We start from the raw sequence: 25,027 nt of genomic DNA, 5'->3' as shown, positions 1-25,027 counted from the left end.
CTTCCTCCAACTGAAGCACTACGTGAGGGAGATGGCCTCCATTAGACGTTCTCTCCACGCTGGACGCCCCCTCGTATGTTACCTCAGGGACCAGGTAATGCACTGCGGGAAAACAGAACTCAGGAGAAACCCAGTTTAAAACATTTAAAAAAAGTATATTCTGATTAACTTCAAAATGTGTTTTTGTTTAGTTCCCCTTAGTTATTAGAATTGTTGCTGAGTATTATTATGGCACTGAGATGTGATTGTTCTAGACTTCCGCCGATGAATTCCAGCCTTAGGTTTCTATTCACTGTTGAAAACCTCATTCTTGAACTGTATAGAATGTTAGGACCGCTTGCTGTAACACGAAGAATACATGTTGCTGTCTCTGATATGTTCTCATTGTAAAGGATAAACAGTCATCGCTAATGACACCATGTGACCGAGCCATGTCAGGTTGGTCACCTAAAGCACAATGCACGAATGAATTACAATGCTACTACTACATTCTACTATGTTCGCCCCGTCCATGCACTCTGATCCTTCTTTCTCTTCAGCTGATAAAGAGACTGTGCCACCAACCCCCATGACCATGAACCAACATGCAATGGACCCAGAGGAAGAAGAGAACCTACAGTATGTTGTACACTGTCCCGGTTTATTTCTTCTAAAGTTTGAAAATAAACCCAATACTGCTACAACACATAGATTGCTGCAGTTTTATCGCTCATACTCCCATGCAATGGTGGATTTTTCTTATTGATAAGAAATGTTCCTCATAGTTCTGTCTGTGACTTTCTGTTGGCCTTTTCCCCTGCTTGACATACAGTATGTTGTATTTCCCTGCTCTCTTCATAGGAGGATACAGTACAGGAAGCAGAAGCTGTTCTCAGAGAAACTGCAGTGGGTCTACATGGTCCTGTGCGGCATCTCTCACATGAGAAACAAAGACCTGAAGACACTGGTGAGACTCAGCTAGTACAACAAAAACAACTAAATAAACAACAAAAACAACAACATATGTGTGTGATGTATTATTAGGGTTGCAAAATTCCAGCAACTTTCAATAAGTTCCCTGGTTTTTACAAAATCCCAGGATTTCTGGAAGACCAGGGAATTTATTGAAAGTTCCTGGAATTTTGCAACCCTATCTATTATTACTGTATGTTGTGTTGTTAATATAGGGAGTTTTTCCAAGCCACTGTGCTTCTGCATTGCTTGCTCTTTGGTGTTTTAGGCTGGGTATCTGTAAAGCAGATTGTGACAACTGTTGATGTAAAAAGGGCTTTATGAAATACATTTGATTGATTGATTGGTGATTTAATACTGACAGCCTGTATTCCAGGTTCCTCTCAACAGCAGCTATGTGAACGTCATCATGAAGGACACAGAGAAGACCAACATCATCCTGAAGCAGTCACACAGCTACTACAACCCTCCAGTGAATCCCACCGGACATCTGGTGTCTCTGGCCCCCGATGAATGTCACAACGGCACCCCTGACGTGTGGGATACCTTCATCGGTCACCAGGATGCCGCAGGTGACAGTCTGTTTTCTATATACAGTGTATTGTTTTGTGGTGTTTTCATACAAGCCCTCTTTGGTTTCCAACCTCACCTTCATACGTGAATTGCGATATCCAAATAGCTTTGAGTGTGTGTCGATCATTAAACTGACTCTCTTGTGAATTTCAGAGCCCTCAAAGATAACCACCATCCGAACCACAGGGTAAGAGAATGATGAACAATAATTGACATGACAACATCAGCTATTGCAGATCTATCCCTCCATACTGTAGTACATTTCTGGTCTATAATCACAGATATAAAGCTCTGCAGTCTGGGCCCAGGCGTAAGGTTGGCCAGAGAGATCCAGACGGCGATGGAGACATACCCCCATGGCTACTACTGCTGCTGGATGAGAACAGTCAGTCTATACGATACCACACAAACACAACAACAACGCTGTGTCATGTTCCCACTTAGCAGACATAGCCATTGTGGCCTTGTAACACTTATTGATGTGATCTATGCCCTAAGGCACAGGAAATACATGCAGGCAACAGTATCATAGTGAGACTAGACTCCATGGGCAGTGTCACCCTGGTTACATTGTGGCTTGTGGGTTTTGGATTCTGATGTGGCATTTGTGTGCCTCACCAACTACGTGCCACCCTTTGCCAAACACATCACTTCAGTACAAATCCCTTGAAATGGCAAAATGATATGTTTGTTTTGGGAATGGCAAGGCTTTCGTTTTAGCCATAGTATTTTTACAATGTGTTCTACAAAGATAAATCCGTTCACTGTTGTGGATACAGTATCTCTCACGTTTTGCTTCTATAGTCACCTGTTGTTTTCTTTTCCGACAGCATCCCTAGAGAAGAAAACAGTCAAGTGAGTGTGAAACAAACCAACAAAATGTATTGATATCTGTATGTAAAATTGATAATTTATTCACATAGTTGAGATGTAAAGATTAAGCTGCTCTTTTCATTCCCTCACCTAGGCCTAGAGTAGACCAGTCAGGCAAGCTGGAGAGAGCCAAGGTCCAATACCTGAATGTGAAGAAGGTTCGAAACATCCAGATCAAGTCAGGAGTGTTTGAAAAGAAAAAGTGAGGACACTGTCAGCCCTATGACTTGATGTACAAGCTCATTGTATTCACTAGAACTATACATTGTGATCCGTGTGGATTTTATATGTTCAATGTTGTTTTATGCCCCTTTTCTGCGTAAACCAATTGCCCTCTGGGACAAATAAAGTTTAAACTTGAAGTATCTACATGTCAGTCAGGTCGTTTTTAGAGGATCATTTGTTCTGGATGATGTTCCTGTTAATATAATACATGCCATTCAGCAGGCGTTTTATCCAAAGCAACTTAGTCATGCATGCATACATTTTATGTATGGGTGGCCCCAGCAGGAATCTATACACACAACCTTTGGTGTTACAAGTGCCATGCTCTACTGACTGAGCCACACAGTACCACACCTGTTGACATAGAGGGTATATGAATAGGAAACCATTAAAGGCACAGTCTGTTAGTTCTCTGTCCATTATGGCAATGACAGGAAGTAGAAACACAACCAATTTGAAAACAACAAAAAAGGAGTTGGATTCAGGCTGACCCTTTTCACTGGGAATCAAATTTATGGATTAAAATGTAATGACCAAAAAGTGATACTTTGTCGTCAAAATGCCCTACTCAGCGACTTATTGTAATCCCATTCTCTGTCCTCAGGAACCGCGAGGGGAGGATGAGAACTCTTTTCGATGCTCTAATGGCTTCCAAGACCGATGCTGGTCTGTCTTCGCTCCTTGCCTCTCTGAAGAGAGAGCTGAAGGAGCCCAAATCCACCACTGGTCTCTGGTAGGCCCCTTCTCTCCTCTCTCATACAAACATCATGTGGTGTAACTCAACAATTTCAAGTTGCTTGAAACTCCTTGACTGCTTTTCTTCGTCTTCACTTCCTGTAAGAAAATGTTATATAATTATAAATAGAACAAAATAAATGTTAATCATGTATGAACAGGTTTGCAACACTGCAGAGTGAGGCCACAGAACTGTCCGGAGACAGAGACCCCAAATATAACAGCATACTGCAGAAGATCTCAGCGTTTCAAAGCTTCTCCAACAAAAGGGTCCCCTACTCCAAGGTATGGAAGTCTTTCTCACAGAGAATAGGCAATTGTGTCCGACCTATGCATTGCATTTATAACTACAACATTTTGAAATGTTCCCCCTTCCTAGAAGACACAGAAACATACTCAACCTGGGTTGTATTCATTAGTGCATACCGTAGTAAAATGTTTTGTAATGGAAACTCAGAACAAGCGGTTCTTACTGGACAAGAAGCACCCTGTTTGTCTTTTTTCCCCCCATTTGGGTCCTAATGAACATGACCCGGTCTCTCATCTACCTCCTGAAGGAGAAATTCTGTCTCCTGGTCCTCTCCATGCCTGCCAATCAGTTGCTTCAACCAGCCATGCAGGAAGCACTGCTCTTCCTCACCGAGAAAGTCCTGCTGCTGTTGCCGCGGCAACTCAAACAGTGGTACCAGTACCTGAAGCTGCCCTTCCCCACCACGGAATCCTCTTCCTAAAAAAAGGGATCCGCCTACATGCGTTGGTGGTCTCTTTACTTCACTGCCTGTCTACAATGTGGGCCTTGGACTGAGAAGCCTGGGCTCTTGGTGGGATAGCTGATGTTGAGGGCTCAGGAAAAGGCTTCATGAAATATGTTTGCTGGTTCTGTCAATAAAACACTAACATTTAGTTTCTCTCTAAATGTGTTTTTAATAATATGTTTTTGAATATTACGCTATTGTGAAGGCCCATCGGGCATGGTTTAAGCTTTAATTTATTTGCACCAAAGAAAATAAGTGATAAACAACAATACAGATAAAAATAAATACATAAACGGTATACAAGTGTTGTTGGAACCCCAAGGGTTTCTATAAAAACCACAAAAAACTATATACAATACATAGTACAAAAATATACAAAGGTTTGTTAAAACAGATAACAAAACCTACTAATTATAAATGTACAAATTAACCGATCAGCAATCACAAAAAAACAAATAGTTGTCATGACTGTCCTGTGAGGATCCAATATGTCAGATCAGCTTGGCAATGGTTGACAGTAACCAGAGCTCTGGGCCGGTTTGAGGGAACTGGGCCGGTTTGACAGCTTGCACCCTGTCGTAAATTTAGAGGAGAGGAAATCCAGAGATCTCCCTCTCCAAAATCCTCCAGTATTAACCAAAGGAATGTATTTTTTTATAAACCCCTCAACGGTTCCGTATTTCACTGAAAGAATAAACGTTTTGTTTTCGAAATGATAGTTTCCGGATTCGACCATATTAATGACTAAAGGCTCGTATTTCTGTGTTATGTTATAATTAAGTCTATGATTTGATAGAGCGATGGTAGGCAGCAACAGGCTCGTAAGCATTCATTCAAACAGCACTTTCGTGCGTTTGCCAGCAGCTCTTCGCTGTGCTTCAAGCATTGAGCTGTTTATGACTTCAAGCCTATCAACTCCCGAGATTAGGCTCGTGTAACCGATGTGAAATGGCTAGCTAGTTAGTGGGGTGCGCACTAATAGCGTTTCAAACGTCACTCGCTCTGAGACTTGGAGTAATTGTTCCCCGATGTGTTCCTGGTTAGAGCCCAGGTAGGGGCGAGGAGAGGGACTGAAGCTATACTGTTACACTGGCAATACTAACGTGCCTATAAGAACATCCAATAGTCAAAGGTATATGAAATACAAATGGTATAGAGAGAAAAAGTCATATAATAACTACAACCTAAAACTTCTTACCTGGGAATATTGAAGACTCATGTTAAAAGGAACCACCAGCTTTCATATGTTCTCATGTTCTGAGCAAGTAAATTAAACGTTAGTTTTTTTACATGGCACATATTGCACTTTTACTTTCTTCTCCAACACTTTGTTTTTGCATTATTTAAACCAAATTGAACATGTTTCATTATTTATTTGAGGCTAAAGTTCAAGTAAGTGTTCATTCAGTATTGTTGTAATTGTCATTATTACAAATAAAGGGGGAAAAAAATCGGCATCGTTTTTTTTGGGTCCTCCAATAAATCGGTATCGGCGTTGAAAAATCATAATCGGTCGAACTCTAGTAGGGATGGTGCCAGGTTTCCTCCAGAAGTGATGCTTGGCATTCAGGCCAAAGGGTTCAATCTTGGTTTCATCAGACCAGAGAATCTTGTTTCTCATGGTCTGAGAGTCTTTAGGTGACTTTTGGCAAACTCCAAGCAGGCAGTCATGTGCCTTTTACTGAGGAGTGGCTTCCGTCTTGCCACTCTACCATAAAGGCCTGATTGATGGAGTGCTGCAGAGATGGTTGTCCTTCTGGAAGGTTCTCCCATCTCCACAGAGGAACTCCAGAGCTCTTTCAGAGTGACCATCGGGTTCTTGGTCACCTCCCTGACCAAGGCCCTTCTCCCCCGATTGCTCAGTTTGGCTGGGCGGCAGGCTCTAGGAAGAGTCTTGATGGTTCCTAACTTCTTCTATTTAAGAATGATGGATGTCATTGTGTTCTTGGGGACCTTCAATGCTGTAGAAATGTTTTGGTACCCTTCCCCAGATCTGGGCCTTGACACAATCCGGTCTCTGAGCCTTACAGACAATTCCTTCAACCTCATGGCTTGGTTTTTGCTCTGACATGCACTGTCAACTGTGGGACCTTATATAGACAGGTGTGTGTGCCTTTCCAAATAATGTCCAATCAATTGAATTGACCACAAGTTGTAAAAACATCAAGAAACATGGTCACTCTTGTGGGCTTATACAGTGGCAAGAACCCTTTGGAAATACCTGGATTTCTGCATAAATTGGTCATAAAATCTGATCTTCGTCTAGGTCATAACAATAGAAAAACACAGTCTGCTTAAACTAATAACACAAACAATTATACGTTTTCATGTCTTTATTGAACACACCGTGTAAACATTCACAGTGCATGGTGGAAAAATTATGTGAACCCTTGGATTTAATAACTGGTTGGCCCTCCTTTGGCAGCAATAATCTTAATCCAATGTTTTCTGTAGCTGCGGATCAGACCTGCATAACGGTCAGGAGGAATTTTGGACCATTCCTCTTTACAAAACGGTTTCAGTTAGGCAGTATTCTTGGGATGTCTGGTCTGAACTGCTCTCTTGAGGTCATGCCACAGCATCTCAAATCGGGTTGAGGTCAGGACTCTGACTGAGCCAGTCCAGAAGGCATATTTTCTTCTGTTGAAGCTAATCTGTTGTTGATTTACTAATGTGTTTTGAGTCGTTGTCCTGTTGCGTCACCCAACTTCTGTTGAGCTTCAATTGGCAGAAAATAAGCCTAACATTCTCCTGTAAAATGTCTTGATAAATTTGGGAATTCATTTTTCCATCGATGATAGCAAGCTGCCCAGGCCCTGAGGCAGTAAAGCAGCCCCAAACCATGATGCTCCCACCACCATACTTTACAGTTGGGATTAGGTTTTGATGTTTGTGTGCTGTGCTTTTTTTCTCTCCACACATAGTGTTGTGTGTTCCTTCCAAACAACTCAACTATAATTTATTCTGTCCACAGAGTATTTTGCCAGTAGCGCTGTGGAACATCCAGGTGCATTTTTGCATACTTCCGATGTGCAGCAATGTTTTTTTTGGACAGCAGTGGCTTCTTACGTGGGGTCCTCCCATTCTTGTTAACCTCATTGAGCATTCTGCTCTGTGCTCTTGCAGTTATCTTTGCAGGACGGCCACTCCTAGGGAGAGTAGCAACAGTGCTGAGAGGGAGAGTAGCAACTTTCTACATTTATAGACAAATTTGTCTTACCGTGGACTGATCAACATCAAGGCTTTTAGAGATACTTTTGTAACCCTTTCCAGCTTTATGTAAGTCAACAATTCTTAATCTTAGGTCTTCTGAGATCTCTTTAGTTCGAGGCATGGTTCACATCAGGCAATGCTTCTTGTGAATAGCAAACTCACATTTTGTGAGTTTTTTTTATAGGGCAGGGCAATTCTAACCAACATCTGAAATCTCGTCTCATTGATTGGACTCCAGGTTAGCTGACTCCAATTAGCATTTGGAGAAGTCAATAGCCTATAGGGGTTCACATACTTTTCCCAACCTATACTGTGAATGTTTAAATGATGTATTCAATATAGACAACAAAAATACAATAATTTGTGAGTTATTAGTTTAAGCACACTGTTTGTCTATTGTTGTGACTTGTGACTCAAATTTGATGACCAATTTATGCAGAAATCCAGGTAATTCCAAAGGGTTCACATACTTTTTCTTGCCACCGTAGATGAGGGGATATAGTTAGCTGGAGTATAAAGTATTCAAAAAGTCAATGTCAGTGGGTGGTTCTCACTTTTAAATAAATGTATGTTGTAATCCCCCAATAGAAAACAAATGTTATCTTCATTATTAATCAAATCCAAGGATATCAATGAAACTACCAATGTCAGAATCGGGAAGCCGATATATGCATCCAATTACCATCAAAAAAATGAAGAGGGATTTTCTATGAAAAGAGATTCAACATCAATGTAATCAGATGTAAGTGCGAGGTCCTCTCTTACTAAGAATTGAAAATGTTTATGACCAAATTTGGACACTGCTCCTCCCACTCTAGAGGTTCTACAGTGGTGAACAGCATTATAAGGTGACATGTCAAAGCACATTGAAGATGAAAGAACAGCCGTGGTGGCCAACCCTTCTCCTGGAGAACTACTGAATGTGCAGGCTTTTGCTCCAGCCCCCATCACACCTCATTCAGCCAATCAAAGTCCTGATGAGCAGCTAAGTGGAATCCAGTATGTTGTAACAGGGCAGAAATAAAACCCTGCACACAGCAGCTCTCTAGGACGGTATCTTTTTATAATCTCCTAGCTACAGACCATGAAAGTGAAACATAAATATAAAGTATCTACCCAAGCATGCGAATAACCACAGAACCACTGGCATGTCTTCATCTACAATACATCATAATCCCCTCAGGTTTTGCTACATGCACACAATCTCAAACCGAGAGGGAGAAAATGTGAACCAGTGTCTCACTACCTGAGTGTCACTCACAGTGACAGGAGAGAGGGGGTGTTCAAAGGAGTGTGTAGTAAGTGTGTGTCTGGTTGAGTGGAATTAAAGGTAGAAAAATGAATGTACGGGTAATGCAAAGTACATTTAAATGCCAGTGATATGGAAATAGAGAAAGCGAGAGAGAGAGAGAGGAGAAAGAGATGGTTTGATGCTCCTACAGAGAACCGTGGCAGGGTTTTATATCCCACTCTCCCGCTTTGTCAGAATGTTTTAATAGCCGCATCAATCTGGGTTAATCTCATCCTGTCATAGTGTTAGAGGATTGAGACGACTTTAATATGGAGAGTGAGAGACAGAGAGATTTGGAAGCAATAGAAAGAGAAGCGAGAGAGACTACTGCACATCAAATACGTAAATCAGTCACAGCATATTTTTTTTGTGCGTTTGATTTATACATTTGATGTGCAGTACAGTCTCTCTCGCTTCTCTTTCTCTTGCTCCCAATCTCTCTCCCCACGGGGCATCATTCTCTCCATATTAAAGTCGTCTCAAACCTCTGACACTATGACAGGATAAGATTAACCCAGATTGATGTGGCTATTAAAGCATTCTGACAAAGCTGGGGGGGGGGGGGGTATATAAAACTCAGTTCTCTGTAGGGGCATCAAACCATCTCTCTCTTTCTCTCCAGATCACTGGCATTTAAATGTACCTTGCATTACCCGCAGATTGCTCTAGCCCCCCTTGAACTCCTTATAAAAGTACCACGGCCACACATTTCATTGATATGAATTTACAGCGGGTTTTAACCTGCTTCTTATGCATTGCACACCAGAGGAAGCTGGTGGGAGGCGCTTTAGGAGGACATCCTCGTTGTAATGGCTGGAATGGAATATATGGAACGGTGTTAAACACATCCAACATATGGAAACCACGTTTGACGCCATTCTGCAGGGAAACTGTCTGTTTGATGTTGTTTGGTGGAACTGTGGGTGTGGGCCTTAATTCATTCCTTTTGGTTGTTTCCCCTTCACTGAATAGGAGGTTATCTGGGGTGAAACATGAGGGAGACAACTTTTACAAGAGCTGCAAATAAGGAGGCAGAAACCTTTCAGCTTATATAGAGTCAATTGCTTACACATGTCCCACATCTGATTAAGTCCCAGATTAGAAGGAAGGAAAACCACAAGCCCTAAAATAGCGTCATTAAATAGTTCTGCATTATGTTAATAGTGGTTGTGGAGAGAACAGGGAGTTTCTATTCCAGTCACTAGGTGGCAGCAGAAGGCCTCTGTCAGCACCTCCTTAGAGATGGTCTTTACTGATATCAGGAGGTTCAAAACATCAATGTGTATGTCAGTATTCAAGCTAATCTTATCATTCTGGTTTGCCGCAACTGGAAAAGGCTAATGTATGTGAAGAGATGGAGGGAGAGGAGCGTGATGAAGGGCCTGAGCAGTCCTTCAAAATCACTACAGGTCACACGCTACAGGGCCAGAGCGTAGCAAATTACCAAGACACATAGATGGCTACATACGATACACACCGTCACACACATATTCCGCAAACACGTTCTACCAAGTCACACTTACCTGCCTCCCTGACCCTGGTCAAGTTGTGCGATGCATGATGTGTAAATGTGGGTTCATGTATGTGTGTGTGTTGTAAAATGTGCAACTACTGATATGTCTGAGTAATTCCAGACTATGTGCAGTGATAAGGCTGTGATGCAGTGAAGAAATGAAACCATGACAAGGTGTAGGTAGGTATCTATTTTTTTTATCCCTAGAAACTGCAGCATCAGACAAGTTTTAAAGCGGTAAACCATGTTGCAGGCTTTCATGAACACCAGGGTGATGTGTTCAGAACAAGACACATTTACCCCCCCTAGCAACACTCACACACTTTCGCTTACTATTAACATGCGCACATACACAATAGCGATGCAGAGCACTGGAGGGGGGAGATCAAACGGTAGAACACTGACAAAGGGTTCACAGAGCCAGCCCAAGGAATGAATGAAGACTCCATTAACAGATGCACATGATCATGCCTTTCCATATTCCACAAAGAGAGAAACGAGGACCGTTATTAATGTGACACCCACCACCTCTTCTCAACCCAACTCCCAAATCACAACTGTCATTTTCTGATATATAGAAAATATAAATATATTCCTACAGTACATTCTCTAGTTTAAGACGGATTAATATGAGCCTATTGGTTCAAAATATTTACAAAGGTCCATGCGTCCACGATATACATATAGTATAATAAATAGTCAACAAGCGTCATTACATCATCAAGATGGACATTTCCTTCAACATGAACTAAGCAATTGAACGGTACAGCAACTGTGATTACCAGCATTTACTAACCTGTTGGGGAGGGTTCCTGTGTGTGTGTCACCCTTTTCAGCGGTCACCATAGTTACCACTTCTGACCTAATGAGCACAGTAAACAAAAGTGGCCTGGGACTACCAGATTGGCTACTGCCTGATTGGCTACTCCAGCCTGGAGTCAAGAAAATGGACACTAGGGCAAGTAGGAGTAGAGTTTAGGGTTTCCTTAGTATGAAGGGAAACAGTCACCCAACTAACAGCAGTAGTCATTTGCTTTACTGACTATTGCCATCATGTCTATATTGAGATAAGACATAACATATCAAATGACCATCATCGTCATCATCATAATACAATTACAACAATAATTTTTTCATCAAAATAAGCAGGCTTAATGTAAGCTTCCTTGCCCAGTGGTTGCTTTGTCTGTGACATAATGAATGACAAAGTACACTTTGTATGGTAGGTGAAATGTGGGGGAAATCTATCAATGTCATATTTCCTCTTACAGCTTAAATATAAGTGGCTCTTTAATCAGAATGGTGAACTAAATGCTAAGGTAGCAGTGGTCTGCAGAAGCACCGAGTGAGTTTGTCCTCCAGGCTGTGACCTGGCTCTCTCTAGAGAGACAGAGAATAAAAGAGAGTGAAGAAGAGAAATGTTGAGAGAGGAAGAAAGTGTGTCAGTGAAACACAAAACACAGACAGAGAAACAGAGACAGGAACAGGAGAGAGAATGAGTGGAGAGAAAAAAATCCAAGATGGGCTGAGTTTTGGCACAGTGGCTGCCACAGTGGTTGCTAGGTGACAAACTGAGGGTGCACAAGAAGCACCTCTTTGAGGTTGCTTCTCTCATTATGAACAGTGACCCCCTTAGGGCAACGAGGGCAGGGAGAGGGGGAGGGGAATTGCAGAGTCAGGTGGCCAAACCACATTTGAGTCTTTGTTTCACAAATCTATCACACATAGCTAGATTACTAGCTATATTGAAGCAGGAAGCCCCAATCTCCTCAAGTGTTTGTAAATGCTGGCACAGCAAGGAGATCTAAAATATATACATTTCAGCAAACACAGAAAAAGCACACACACACTGTAACATCTCCCCCGTGTTTCAAGTTTTGTTCTTTTTTGAAGCCAAGAGCTGGATCGTAAGAACCCACAAGCGAAGTGAGCAATGACAATAAGTAATGTGACTGCTCTTTTTTTTCTCCATACTAGACAGACAGTGACTACAGTGTCTCAGAGAATGGCACCCCTACAGTGCTATAAGGGTAATACCTTCGGGTACAGTGATACACGTTTTCCAGTTGTATTGACCGCAGTAGTAATACTCCAGGTGTTGCAGCTTTGACGGTAATACAGCAGTTGTCCATTCAAATACATATCCATTTTATCATAAAACGTAACCAATATTAGCTGTGACCTGAAACATACACTTTATAAAAATAAAATAATAATTGGCATAAAGAAATGAAATCACGGGTGTCAAACTCATTCCAAGGAGGGCCGAGTGTCTGCGGGTTTCGCTCCTGCCTTGAACTTGACTGATGAATTAAGTAAATAGTAAGGATCTCCCCACACCTGGTTGTCTAGGGCTTAATTGAAAGGAAAAAACAGAACCTGCAGACACTAGACCCTCCGTGGAATGAGTTTGACACCCCTGGTGAGTTTGACACCCCTGGTGAGTTTGACACCCCTGGTGAGTTTGACACTCCTGGATTAAATTCAAATGTATAAATCAGTCAGCAGACATCAGATGGATTAAATCTTATAATTTCAGACATTAAATATTCAACAACTTAAATATTTTACATCAACTGGGCTGGATATTAACACTGAACAGAAATATAAAACGCAAAATGTAAAGTGTTGGTCCCATGTTTAATGAGCTGAAATAAAACATCCCAGAAATGTTCCATATGCACAAAAAGCTTATTTCTCTCAAATGTTGTGCACACATTTGTTGACATCGCTGTTCGTGAGCATTTCTCCTTTGACAAGCTAATCCATCAGGTGTGGCATATCAATAAGCTGATTAAACAGCATGATCATTACACAGGTGCAACTTGTGCTGGGGACAATAAAAGGCCACTCTAAAATGTGCAGTTTTGTCACAGATGTCTCAAGTTTTGAGGGAGCGTGCAATTGGCATGCTGAGAGTAGGATTGTCCACTAGAGCTATTGCCAGAGACTGTAATGTTAATTTCTCTACCATAAGCCGCCTCCAAAGTCGTTTTAGAGAATTTGGCAGTACGTCCAACCGGCCTCACAACCGCAGACCACGTGTAACCACGTCAGCCCAGAACCTCCACATTTGGTTTCTTCACCTGCGGGATCGTCTGAGACCAGACACCCTGACAGCTGGTGAAACTGTGGGTTTGCACAACCGAAGGATTTCTGCACAAACTGTCAGAAACCGTCTCAGGGAAGCTCATCTGCATGCTCATCGTCCTCACCAGGGTCTTGACCTGACTGCAGTTTGGCGTTGTGACCGACTTCAGTGGGGAAATGCTCACCTTCGATGGCCACTGGCACACTGGAGAAGTGTGCTCTTCACGGATGAATCCCGGTTTCAACTGTACCGGGCAAATGGCAGACAGCGTATGGCGTTGTGTGGGCGAGTGGTTTGCTGATGTCAACGTGGTAAACAGAGTGACCCATGGTGGCGGTGGGGTTATGGTATGGACAGGCATAAGCTATGGACAACGAACACAATTGCATTTTATCAATGGCAATTTGAATGCACATAGATACCGTGACAAGATCCTGAGGCCCGTTGTCGTGCCATTCATCTGCCGCCATCACCTCATGTTTCAGCATGATAATGCACGGAACCCATGTCGCAAAGACCTGTATACAATTTCTGGAAGCTGAAAATGTCCCAGTTCTTCCATGGCCTGCATACTCACCAGACATGTCACCCATGTTTGGGATGCTCTGGATCGATGTGTACGACAGCGTTTTCCAGTTCCCGACAATACCAAACAACTTCGCACAGCCATTGAAGAGGAGTGGGACAACATTCTACAGGCCACAATCAACAGTCTGATCAACTCTATGCGAAGGAGTCGCGCTGCATGATGGAGGTCACACCAGATACTGACTGGTTTTCTGATCCACGCCCCAACCTTTTTTGGAAAGATACCTGTGACCAACAGATGCATATCTGTATTCCCAGTGATGTGAAATCCATAGATTAGGGCCTGATGAATTTATTTAAATTGACTGATTTCCTTATATGAATTATAACTCAGTAAAATCTTTGCAATTGTTGCATGTTGCGTTTATATTTTTGTTCAGTGTAGAAGAAAATGGTAAGGTGCCTCCAGAGCAGTGATCCTCAAACCTCACCTCGGGGACCACCAGCCATTCCACCAATGGTCACGTGCCACCTCATCAACAGTGCCGTCGGGCACCAGATTGCTCTAACATACGTAAAATACCTATCAGCTATCCACATATCCAGGCATTGTAATGTCTGGGCAGAGAAACGCACCCCTTGACAAGGTGAATCAGGAAAACATTTGGGGGTTCCAGAGGAGAGGTTTGAGAAGCACTGCTCTACAGCACCTCAGCAAGATGTAGGATTCAGCCTAAATACACATGGGTGCTGGATCAAACTGCTAAAGGGACTCCTCTCTACTTTGCAATGATCTTTTCTCCCCTACATTGATATTACATGATAATATGTTTGATTCAGCATACGTTATAAATGTGAAGTGTTCAAGGATTTACTTCAAGTGTTTGATTTAATTTAGTCCTTATTTCTTTCCTGTCATATATGTAAAGCTATAGTTTTATCCAGACTGGAAGACTGGAGACTAAACCACAGTTCCTACGTCCTCCCTATAAGGCCTCAACAGGGGACTTCCTCTCCTGTTCTCTGGGTGCAGCTTTAGAGGAGCATTGTTTGAAATTAGGCCATAGACCCGGTTTAGGAATATAGGGGACTAACAGAGAGAGTTGGAAAGAGCACATCTTTAGACGTTGCTCTGTGTCTCCATCCTTTAGATGGCAAAGTCCATCAAGTAACTGGGTGTTCTTATACCATAGTGTGCAACTTTGGAGAGTTTATTCCAGTATAATGTTTTCCAGGTTTCATTGAAAAGATCAAGGCATGTTTATGGTATAAAGGTCCTCATTGGACAAAGGGGAAAGTCTACAGTATTGATAAGCTATTATGATCTGCAATGGTATAACAGGTGACATCTTATCATGTTTCTATGCAGAACACATCATGTCACCCAATCAGAGTGAGATAGTATTTACAGAACATGGGAAAGGTCAGCAGCATGTGAGAAGCGTGTCTTGTTGGTTGAAAAGCTACTGAAAAAAATAACTTGCACGACACAAATGCCAAACAAACTAACTGGAGCATGGTCAGAAAAATATTAAATGTTCCAAAACCCACTGTAAAACACAATATACCACATCGAATGAAACATGAACACAGGGAAAAATGGGTGACTGGACAGACGATAACGGTTAAATAGCTACAAATCTTAAAATGGCTGCACCTATTAACATTTATTACAATTTAGGACCACATGACTAAAAAAACGTCTATATACTCCAACTAAAGTAGTCATTGTCTTCAGACATCCCACAGTATGGACCAACACACAGAGAAACAGAATACTAAAAGGCTTCTCTTACCTCAACTGTCGCCCACGAACTAGACATCTTCTCCCGATACAGTACGAATCAGTCCAAAATGAAAAATAAATAATTTTACACTGAACAGTGTGTGTCTCAAAACATGTTCCAGTTCCTGTCTTTCGCAGATAGTTTAAAAACAAATCAAATACATACAGTACATTTATATCATGACACATTTGAAACCATATTAACTTTTTTGACTTATACAAGACTATGGAAAAGTAGGCAAATGCAGATGGCGAGATATACAGTAGCATAATTTGAGAACACAATCAACACTGGGGAAACAATAAGATCGAGCTTGAATAAAATACAAAAATGTTTTGGCTTCGTGAATTTCTGCTACTGTACTACTATCATCTCTTGTGACCTGTGTGGATAGTGATGAGTAAATGACAAGGTGAAAACCAGAGGTCTTCTCTTAAATAGACCATGTTCTACTTGCCCTTCTGTTAGTAGTCCTAAGCTACATATTCACACAAACTATAAAGAGTCACAAAACACTAGCCTTTACAAGCAGATCGGAATGTTTAATGCGTGGAAGTGTCCCATCCATGCACTAACCCACAGGGACACTATTACTGATTGTTTTACTCTACATCGTTGCTGTTGTGTTAGAAGCTTTAGCGCATGCACCGCTAACCTAGCTGGCTAAGCTAAGGATATTAGCTTAGCAACAGGCATGACCTTGAGATTGAAAACATGGGGATAGCAGACATGTGCCTAGGCTTAGCATGGGATTGCACCACCATCCACAGATTATGTGTCGGTCTATTGCATATGGACGTTACTACAAAAACGAGAAGCAGGCAAAAAAGGCATTCCCTTGATTCAGGCAGGATTACATAATTCTGAGTGTGAATGAGTGTGGACCCATCACACTTTTTTTGCTTAGGATGACATAATTCCACTGGCCTGGAGCTCTGATTGGATTTATTGCATACTTAACCGGAGGAGGGGACCTCACTAAAAGCCCTACCAGACAAACGATTGATTTTTCTGCGTTTTTCTTCTCTGGTTTCACACACAGCAGACATACACAGAGACAGGGTCCGAAGCCCCCTGGGGATTAAACATTCACCTCTCTAGAGGTACAGTTAAACCACTCTGTTGACCCGACTGTAGCATCCATAGCAACGCCTTTTTCTTTTTGGAGGTGCTCTTTATTCCTCTCCTTTCTCAGAGTCACAATGCGCGGCGTAGTAATCCAGAATAGATCATGCAGAAGAGAGGACAATGAGATCGGAGAGAGTTCATCACTGTTCACATCTTTTTTAGGGTTGCGAACCAATCAGGGCACAGTGACAGCTCTCTCACCCCCAGTCTCTAGCACCAGGCAGCCATTTTGGTGCCAGTGCTAGCAGTAGAGCGACATCCTGCTGCGCCGCATGGCCTCGCTGATAAGGTACGCCGGGCTTACCTCGGGCTCCTCTTTCATCACCTCAATGTTCTGCCACTCGCCGCACTGGTTGGACTTCTTGATGGTGTCCACCACGCAAAGTGCGTACAGGCAGTCCTCAAATGTGGCCGCCATAGTCAGCGGCCTTTCGTCCCACGTGCGCCGGTCGTCCTGGTCCTCAAAGGCCTGCCGCACCGCCTGCACCATACGGATGGTTCCTGTCAGGTAGGGTGAGGGGATGTCACTGAAAGCCTTCTCCGGTAGGGAGGCATTCTCCAGAGGGGTGCTGTCTTTCAGAAGTAGCTCCGGCCCTCCCTCCATGGTGTTCTTCTGGCCGTACAGGTCCGTGCCGCTGACCGTCAGCCGGCCCACCGTGCCCACCACGATCACCTCCTGGCGGAAGTCACCAGGCACGTTGAAGTTGAGTGTGACGGTGCAGCAGGCGCCGCCCTCCAGCACCATCTGGAAGGTGCAGAAGTCGTCGCTGGTAATCTGTCGGATGCCGCAGATGTGCTCCGTCTGCTTGACGAAAGTCTTGAGGAAGCCGTGCACCTTGGCCGCCCGCTGGCCCGTGAGAAAAGTGAGCAGGTCAATGATGTAGCTGCCTACTGAGTGCAGTCCCCCACCGCCCATCAGGTCGTCACAGCTCCAGTTGTACTTCTTACCCAACAGGCTGCCGCTGTGGACCTGGGCCTCGCAGACCAGCAGCTCCCCCACGTAGCCCTCCTCCACTAGCTCCTTCATGCGTACGAAGGCGGGAAGGAAGCGCAGTACGTTTCCCATGATGCTCAGCAGCTTGGGGTAGTACTGGGCGGCCGACATCATGCGAAAGGCATCCAGTGGGGTGGCGGTGCGGTCACAGATCACATTCTTACCGATACCTAGGTAGTGGGAGAGAGGCCAATGTTACTCACACGTAGACATAATATCCTCCTCTCCATGAAAACATCACTTGAAGAGACATTAATCAGTGCAAAAAACAGACTAGCTGACACAAATATTCCAACATAGCCTCTCCAAAACTATTTTAAACCCACGGCTCAACAAGTGATTCTGAAAATGAAACATGAGAAAACATTCTAGAAGCTTTGTCAATACTGTTGTTTTTCTGAGAGGAAAGCGTTCACTGTCTGTCATGAGTGTGCCTACTGTACAGATAGGGTTGACTTTAGACTGCTGTGGGAAGCAAATGAGAGTGAAGAGAGCAAAGGGATGAGGAGAGGGATAGAGAGAGAGAAACCTCATTAGGCCCTCTTTTAATTCCACTACTTACCGAACCCCCAGTGGTGCTGTGCTCGCTCACATAACCTCATTACAGATATCTATGAGGAATATAGCTGCTGCAAAAAGAAAGCTGGGCAAAACATAGCTTCTATGAACCATGTAACAGCAGAGCAGACTGGGGGAGAGAGAGGCTATTCACACACTGCCCTGACTGTGCCACGAGAAAGGCTAAAACAATTAACATAGAGCCGCTAATAGCCCATTACACTCAAGGGCACATTACTCCGAGCTGAGCAATTACCCTATTCATAACTCTGAGTCTGCAGTGACTTTGAGAAACAAAATGGACACCAGATAGCCAACAAAATAAAAGCAATGGGGAATTGTGGGTGGCCAATCAAAAGATTGTATATACAAAAAAGTTTTTAAAAAAAAGACCCTCCACCACCCAATGGTAATGAAAGAGTTCTGGTAATAGAAGGCCAATGATACCCCCCTACACCACCTGATTCCTGGCCAGTCTGCCCCCCATGAACACAATGCTCCCTGTAATTAATCCAGACACATTGATGAACAGCAGGGGTGGGAAAACATCCACCCCCTTCAAACCCCCTCCTTTGCCCATTCCGCATCCCAACTACCCCTATTTAGAGGCACCAATCACTTCCTAAATATCCCCCCAACCCATGTGAAGAACAGGCAGGCGGCACCCAGAGACGTTTTGGAACTGAAACTTCCCAGCTAATCTCCCATTAGCGCCGAACGACTAGATCCAGCCAGGCCAGGAAATTAATCCCCTTGACCCAGTTCTCCGGTGCGACGGAAAAAACCTTCCCCCTGGACAAAGGCACCGAGGCTGGCTACAGTGCACCCTTATCGAGGAGGCCTGACCCCAGGTCTGCACCCCTGCGAAAAGTTAAGCGCCGCCGGCTCTCAGTTAAACAACTTGGCACAGGCCTGCAGTGAGTGAGAGCTAGTGACAGACAGCCAGGCTGCTAGCGAAAAGCTAAACTGAGCCGGTCTTAGCCTTTAATGTTCCTGTCACAATTTCTCACGCCTATGAAAAGCGGCCCTTTTACAAATCCATTCTCACACCAGCTCACGCTGTGTTGATGCGTTACGTCTGAGGCCTTTACTGTGCAGACAGCTCATCAAGTCATGAGTGGCCTTCCCCTCACTTCCTGTCTGAGAGGTTGCTAGCTAGTTTCTGGAGGTCACACTGAAGGTCATCAGTCGAGCTCAACAGCACCTAAGTGGAAAGGGGAGTGTGTGTATGAGAGCAAAGCTAGAGGGAGCGGGATTGAGTGTGAGGAAGAGAGTATGCAGAGGACATGGGGAGGGGGAGAGAATGAAATAGAGAGGTGCACATGTGAGTGAGACAGAGAGCTAAAGTGGTAAAGGGAAATCAACCAAGAGAGAGAGAGAGAGAGAGAGACGGAAAGAGAGAGAGAATTATGTGGCCTGCGGTAAACACTTCCTGCAGTTGTCCCCAGGGTGCTGCTGGCGGATTAGAGAAGCCAGTCTAGCACTAATGACTAGAGCTCTGCAACAGGCAGACAGAGGCTTCATACAGCTAGGGCACATAGAAATAGAGCAGGTCATTGCTAACTGTGTTAGCCAACGCTAACTAAAGTGACGCTTCCCTAGTAGAAATAGAGGGTGTCAGTGCTAACCGTGTTAGCCAACGCTAGTTTGGATGAAGTGTCCCTAGTAGAAATAGAGGGAGTCAGTACTAACTGTGTTAGCCAATGTGAAGTGTGCATCTCATCTCACATGTAGTGTCTACGTCCCAGTGGGAGTCCAGTAATGGAGCAGAAAAAGCCTCTGGCATCGCAGAACAGCCCCTTACCATCAATAATGCACGTTAAGCGCCAGGCATACAGTAGTTCAAAGAACCCACTAGCTGTACCTGCCAGAGTGAGGAAGCTGGCAGTGGGTAGTGGGAATTCCACCCAAAGCTAAGCGTGTGGTTGACACAAGATTGGCATTTCAGAGGGCAGAGCTGACACCGCCCCTCTCCTTAAACCTAACCTGGGTTTTTGATGTTTTGAAGACGGAAGATCAAATCTGTCTTCGTCATCAAGTGTCATGAGCAGCCATAAACGTCCTTGGGTCCTTTTGATTTTAAGAGGCCTGTCAGAATCCTGATTCTCATGTATCCCTAGAGATACCCACTCTATGACTTTAAATTTACTAGACAAGGACATACTGTAGGTGAACAGAGACATATCGAGTCTCAATATACATTTTCATCACAGTCTCAATAGCCTGTCATAGGCAGAAACAGTTTTTTTTAAATATAAGCTACTACTGTTCACCAACACAGAAATGTTTACGGCATTAACGCAAATCCATGTTTAAATCAGAGTGAGTCATGAGGTCTTATAGCTCTGGTTAATAAGGAAGCTCCTACTGGAACATCTCCCATCTCCCATGGGACATGCTCTACACATTCAATATTAACAGCTCTTAAGCAATGACAACTCTTACATCATACAGTAGCACGATAAAGGACCATTTAATAGGAGAGGCAGCAGAGACAACTTCAATCAAATCTGGGCCAACAAACCACAAATTCAACCATGGAAAATGAGCAGCGAACACTGTAAGACCACTGATTAGCAGTAAGCCACTGGCACGTGGACACCACACAGTTTCGACATCAGTCATGGTTTCCAACGGGCTTTGTGCCCATTTTCCTTCAAAACAAAAACATTCAAACAGATCCAATATGATTGAGCAGCCTAATTGTCACTAGGCTCCAAAAATGGCATCTTCATTCTCAATTACCCATCATCTGTCACTGGGAGGAATTAAACGTGAAAAAGGAGGAGAGAAGAGGGGGGGAACCCACTTAATGCCACAGAGGGAATTACACATCCCTCCAGTCATCAATGCTGGGGAAAGGAAAACAACTGCCTTTTCAGAAAGAGATGGGGAAAGAGAAAGAGAGAGAGATAGAAGAGCATGCAAACTGATGGCTACACCTAACTTACACCTATCTAAACTCAGCAAAAAAAGAAACGTCCCCTTTTCAGAACCCTGTCTTTCAAAGATAATTCGTAAAAATCCAAATAACTTCACAGATCTTCATTGTAAAGGGTTTAAACACTGTTTCCCATGCTTGGTCAATGAACCATAAACAATTAATGAACATGTACCTGTGGAACGGTCGTTAAGACACTAACAGCTTACAGACGGTAGGCAATTAAGGTCACAGTTATGAACACTTAGGACACTAAAGAGGCCTTTTTACTGACTCTGAAAAACACCAAAAGAAAGATGCCCAGGGTCCCTGCTCATCTGCGTGAACGTGCCTTAGGCATGCTGCAAGGAGGCATGAGAACTGCAGCTGTGGCCAAGGCAATAAATTGCAATGTCCGTACTGTGAGACGCATAAGACAGCGCTACAGGGAGACAGGACGGACAGCTGATCATCCTCGCAGTGGCAGACCACGTGTAACAACACCTGCACAGGATCGGTACATCCGAACATCACACCTGCGGGACAGGTACAGGATGGCAACAACAACTGCCCGAGTTACACCAGGAACGCACAATCCCTCCATCAGTGCTCAGACTGTCCGTAATAGGCTGAGAGAGGCTGGACTGAGGGCTTGTAGGCCTATTGTAAGTAAGATCCTCACCAGACATCACCGGCAACAACGTCACCTATGTGCACAAACCCACCGTCGCTGTACCAGACAGGACTGGCAAAAAGTGCTCTTCACTGACGAGTCGCGTTTTTTTCTCAACAGGGGTGATGGTCGGATTCGCGTTTATCGTCGAAGGACTGAGCGTTACACCGAGGCCTGTACTCTGGAGCGGGATCGATTTGGAGGTGGAGGGTTCGTCATGGTCTGGGGCGGTGTGTCACAGCATCCTCGGACTGAGCTTGTTGTCATTTCAGGCAATCTCAACCCTGTGCGTTACAGGGAAGACATCCTCCTCCCTCATGTGGTACCCTTCCTGCAGGCTCATCCTGACATGACCCTCCAGCATGACAATGCCACCAGCCATACTGCTCGTTCTGTGCGTGATTTCCTGCAAGACAGGAATGTCAGTGTTCTGCCATGGCCAGTGAAGAGCACGGATCTCAATCCCATTGAGCACGTCTGGGACCTGTTGGATCGGAGGGTGAGGTCTAGGGCCATTCCCCACAGAAATGTCAGGGAAATTGCAGGTGCCTTGGTGGAAGAGTGGGGTAACATCTCACAGCAAGAACTGGCAAATCTGGTGCAGTCCATGAGGAGGAGATGCACTGCAGTACTTAATGCAGCTGGTGGCCACACCAGATACTGAGTGTTACTTTTGATTTTGACCCTCCCTTTGTTCAGAGACACATTATTCCAGTTCTGTTAGTCACATGTCTGTGGAACTTGTTCAGTTTATGTCTCAGTTGTTGAATCTTGTTATGTTCATACAAATATTTACACATGTTAAGTTTGCTGAAAATAAACACAGTTGACAGTGAGAGGACGTTTCTTTTTTTCGCTGAGTTTAGTTCATTCAGATCTGCAACAACTGATGGGTTAGGAAGAGGAACTAGGGGTTGTGATCAGACCAGGAAGAGTGACTGGAAAGTAGACATGGGGGCTTTCCCCTCCCCCAATCACTAGACTTGTCCCAGATGTGTCACTGTCACAAGCTTCACCAGGGACTAGGATAGTAGCGCCACACTGCTCCATAGTGAGACACCCCAGGCCTCCTAAATCCCTCTGCTGACCGCATTACCTCAGGGCTTAAAATACACACCTGCGTATCATCATTCCATTTCCCCCTGGAACAGAGGCAGGTAAAACTGGTTCTGTCTCTTCTATGGGGCTAACGAAGACATGTGATGCACAATAGATGCCACTTAGCCTATCACAGTGACTTGCTCAGATTGCACTCTGATTGAAAGAGAGGGGGATTATGGGAGAATATGGAGGTTGGTGTAAATGAATTGTGCGCTCAGAGAAGGGTGAAATGCAGCAGCAGCATCATTATGACAAAGGGCCGGGCGGGCTTCCCGTGGCGCTAGCTGTTCTGCTTACCGCTCCACTGTGCCAGATAAATCCCAATATTCTAATGACCAACCCATCCCCACCGCACCAGATGTACATCAAGGAGCCAGGGCAGGCGTGACAGCAGCAAGATAAGCCCTGGGAATAGTGTGTTTGGTATTAATGATGGTACGAAAGTGACATGCAGACACACACAACTGCACAAACACAAACATTGCGTAGACACTATATAAACAAAAGTATGTGGATTCGGCTATTTCAGCCACACCCGTTGCTGATGGGTATATGAAATCGAGCACACTGCCATGCAATCTGCATAGACAAACATTGGCAGTAGAATGGCCTAGCTAATGAGCTCAGTGACTTTCAATGTGGCACCGTCATAGCATGCAACCTTTCCAACAAGTCAGTTCGTAAAATTTCAGCCCTGCTAGTGCTGCCCCGGTCAACTGTAAGTGCTGTTATTGTGAAGCGGAAATGTCTCGGAGCAACAACGGCTCAGCCTCAAAGTGGTAGGCCACACAAGCTCACAGAACGGGACCGCCGAGTGCTGAAGCACGTAGCGTGTAAAAATCGTCTGTCCTCAGTTGCAACACTCACTACCGAGTTCCAAACTGCCTCAGGAAGCAATGTCAGTACAATAACTGTTTGTTGGGAGCTTCATGAAATGGGATTCAATGGCCGAGCAGCCTCACACAAGCCTAAAATCACCATGCGCAATGCCAAGCATTGGCTGGAGTGGTGTAAAGCTCGGCGCCATTGGACTCTGGAGCAGTGGAAACGCGTTCTCTGGAGTGATGAAGCTTCACCATCTGGCAGTCCGACGGACAAATCTGAGTTTGGCAGATGCCAGGAGAACCCTACCTGCCTGAATGCATAGTGCCAACTGTAAAGTTTGGTGGAGGAGTAATTGTCTGGGGCTGTTTTTCATAGTTTGGGCTAGGCCCCTTAGTTCGAGTGAAGGGATATCTTAACGCTACAGCATTCAATGGGATTCTAGACGATAATGTGCTTCCAACTTTGTGGCAACAGTTTGGGGAAGCCCCTTTCCTGTTTCAGCATGACAATGCACCCATGCACAAAGCGAGGTCCATACAGAAATGGTCTGTTGAGATCGGTGTGGAAGAACTTGACTGGCCTGCACAGATCCCTGACCTCAACCCCATTGAACACCTTTGGGATGAATTGGAACGCTGACTGCGAGCCAGGCCTAATCGCCCAAGATCAGTGCCCGACCTCACTAATGCACTTGTGGCTGAATGGAAGCAAGTCAGCCGCAGCAATGTTCCAAAAAACTTCCCAGAAGAGTGGAGGCTGTTATAGCAGCAAAGGGGGGGCCAACTCCATATTAATGCCCATGATTTTGGAATGAGATCATGTGGCGTATATTGACAAAATATGTAGTGCAAATTAATGATGCAAAAGCACAATAAGGCAAAAGCACGTGTCATGCACAAGCTGCATACAATGACAAAACACCAATATGTGCACCGAAGTACATTGCAGTCCAATTACGCACGAACACACTTATCCAGCGTTCGTGCACATTAACAATAAGGTTGAGGAAGGAAGCCAGAGGAGGGTGACTGTAGAGGAGGGGAAATGGGAGTTAGGTGGTGGTGGAGGAAGCTTGCTACAGAGAGCAGAAGCTGGAGGCAGTCTGTGTCTGTGGTATTGAATTACAGGTCCCCCCTAGGCAACATAGGCTATCACACCCTGCGCCATCGATCCACACCCAGCTGCAGCAGCAAACACACCCAGAGAGGAGTGTCCACATCCAGGCACACCAGACAGGTCAACAACCTCCCTTCTGGGATAGTGAACAGAGAGCCGTAAGGCTAATGTTAATTA

At 44.3% G+C, this 25,027-nt stretch overlaps 2 protein-coding genes across 2 annotated transcripts in view; one reads left to right on the top strand and one right to left on the bottom strand.

Annotated features, from left to right (window-relative positions):
- Positions 1–443: 443 nt before the first annotated feature.
- LOC111953426 (uncharacterized) lies at positions 444–4,332 on the top strand. The gene is made up of 10 exons (XM_023972680.2): positions 444–618; positions 841–946; positions 1,328–1,523; positions 1,678–1,711; positions 1,806–1,909; positions 2,355–2,379; positions 2,492–2,599; positions 3,227–3,355; positions 3,519–3,642; positions 3,915–4,332. The coding sequence occupies exons 1-10, from the start codon at positions 476–478 to the stop codon at positions 4,086–4,088; spliced, it is 1,143 nt and encodes a 380-aa protein (XP_023828448.1). The 5' UTR covers positions 444–475; the 3' UTR covers positions 4,089–4,332.
- A 5,974-nt stretch (positions 4,333–10,306) lies between these two features.
- The window catches only part of gfod1 (glucose-fructose oxidoreductase domain containing 1), a 47,895-nt gene continuing 33,174 nt past the window's right edge, over positions 10,307–25,027 (bottom strand). Inside the window, exon 2 of the mRNA XM_023972681.3 lies at positions 10,307–17,827. Within this exon, the coding sequence (XP_023828449.1) occupies positions 16,905–17,827 (923 nt within the window). The 3' untranslated portion in view covers positions 10,307–16,904. The remainder of the gene's footprint in view (positions 17,828–25,027) is intronic.

Source organism: Salvelinus sp. IW2-2015, linkage group LG27 (assembly GCF_002910315.2).
Source record: "Salvelinus sp. IW2-2015 linkage group LG27, ASM291031v2, whole genome shotgun sequence".
Taxonomy (NCBI): domain Eukaryota; kingdom Metazoa; phylum Chordata; class Actinopteri; order Salmoniformes; family Salmonidae; genus Salvelinus; species Salvelinus sp. IW2-2015.
This window is presented reverse-complemented; position numbering and strand designations above follow the sequence as displayed.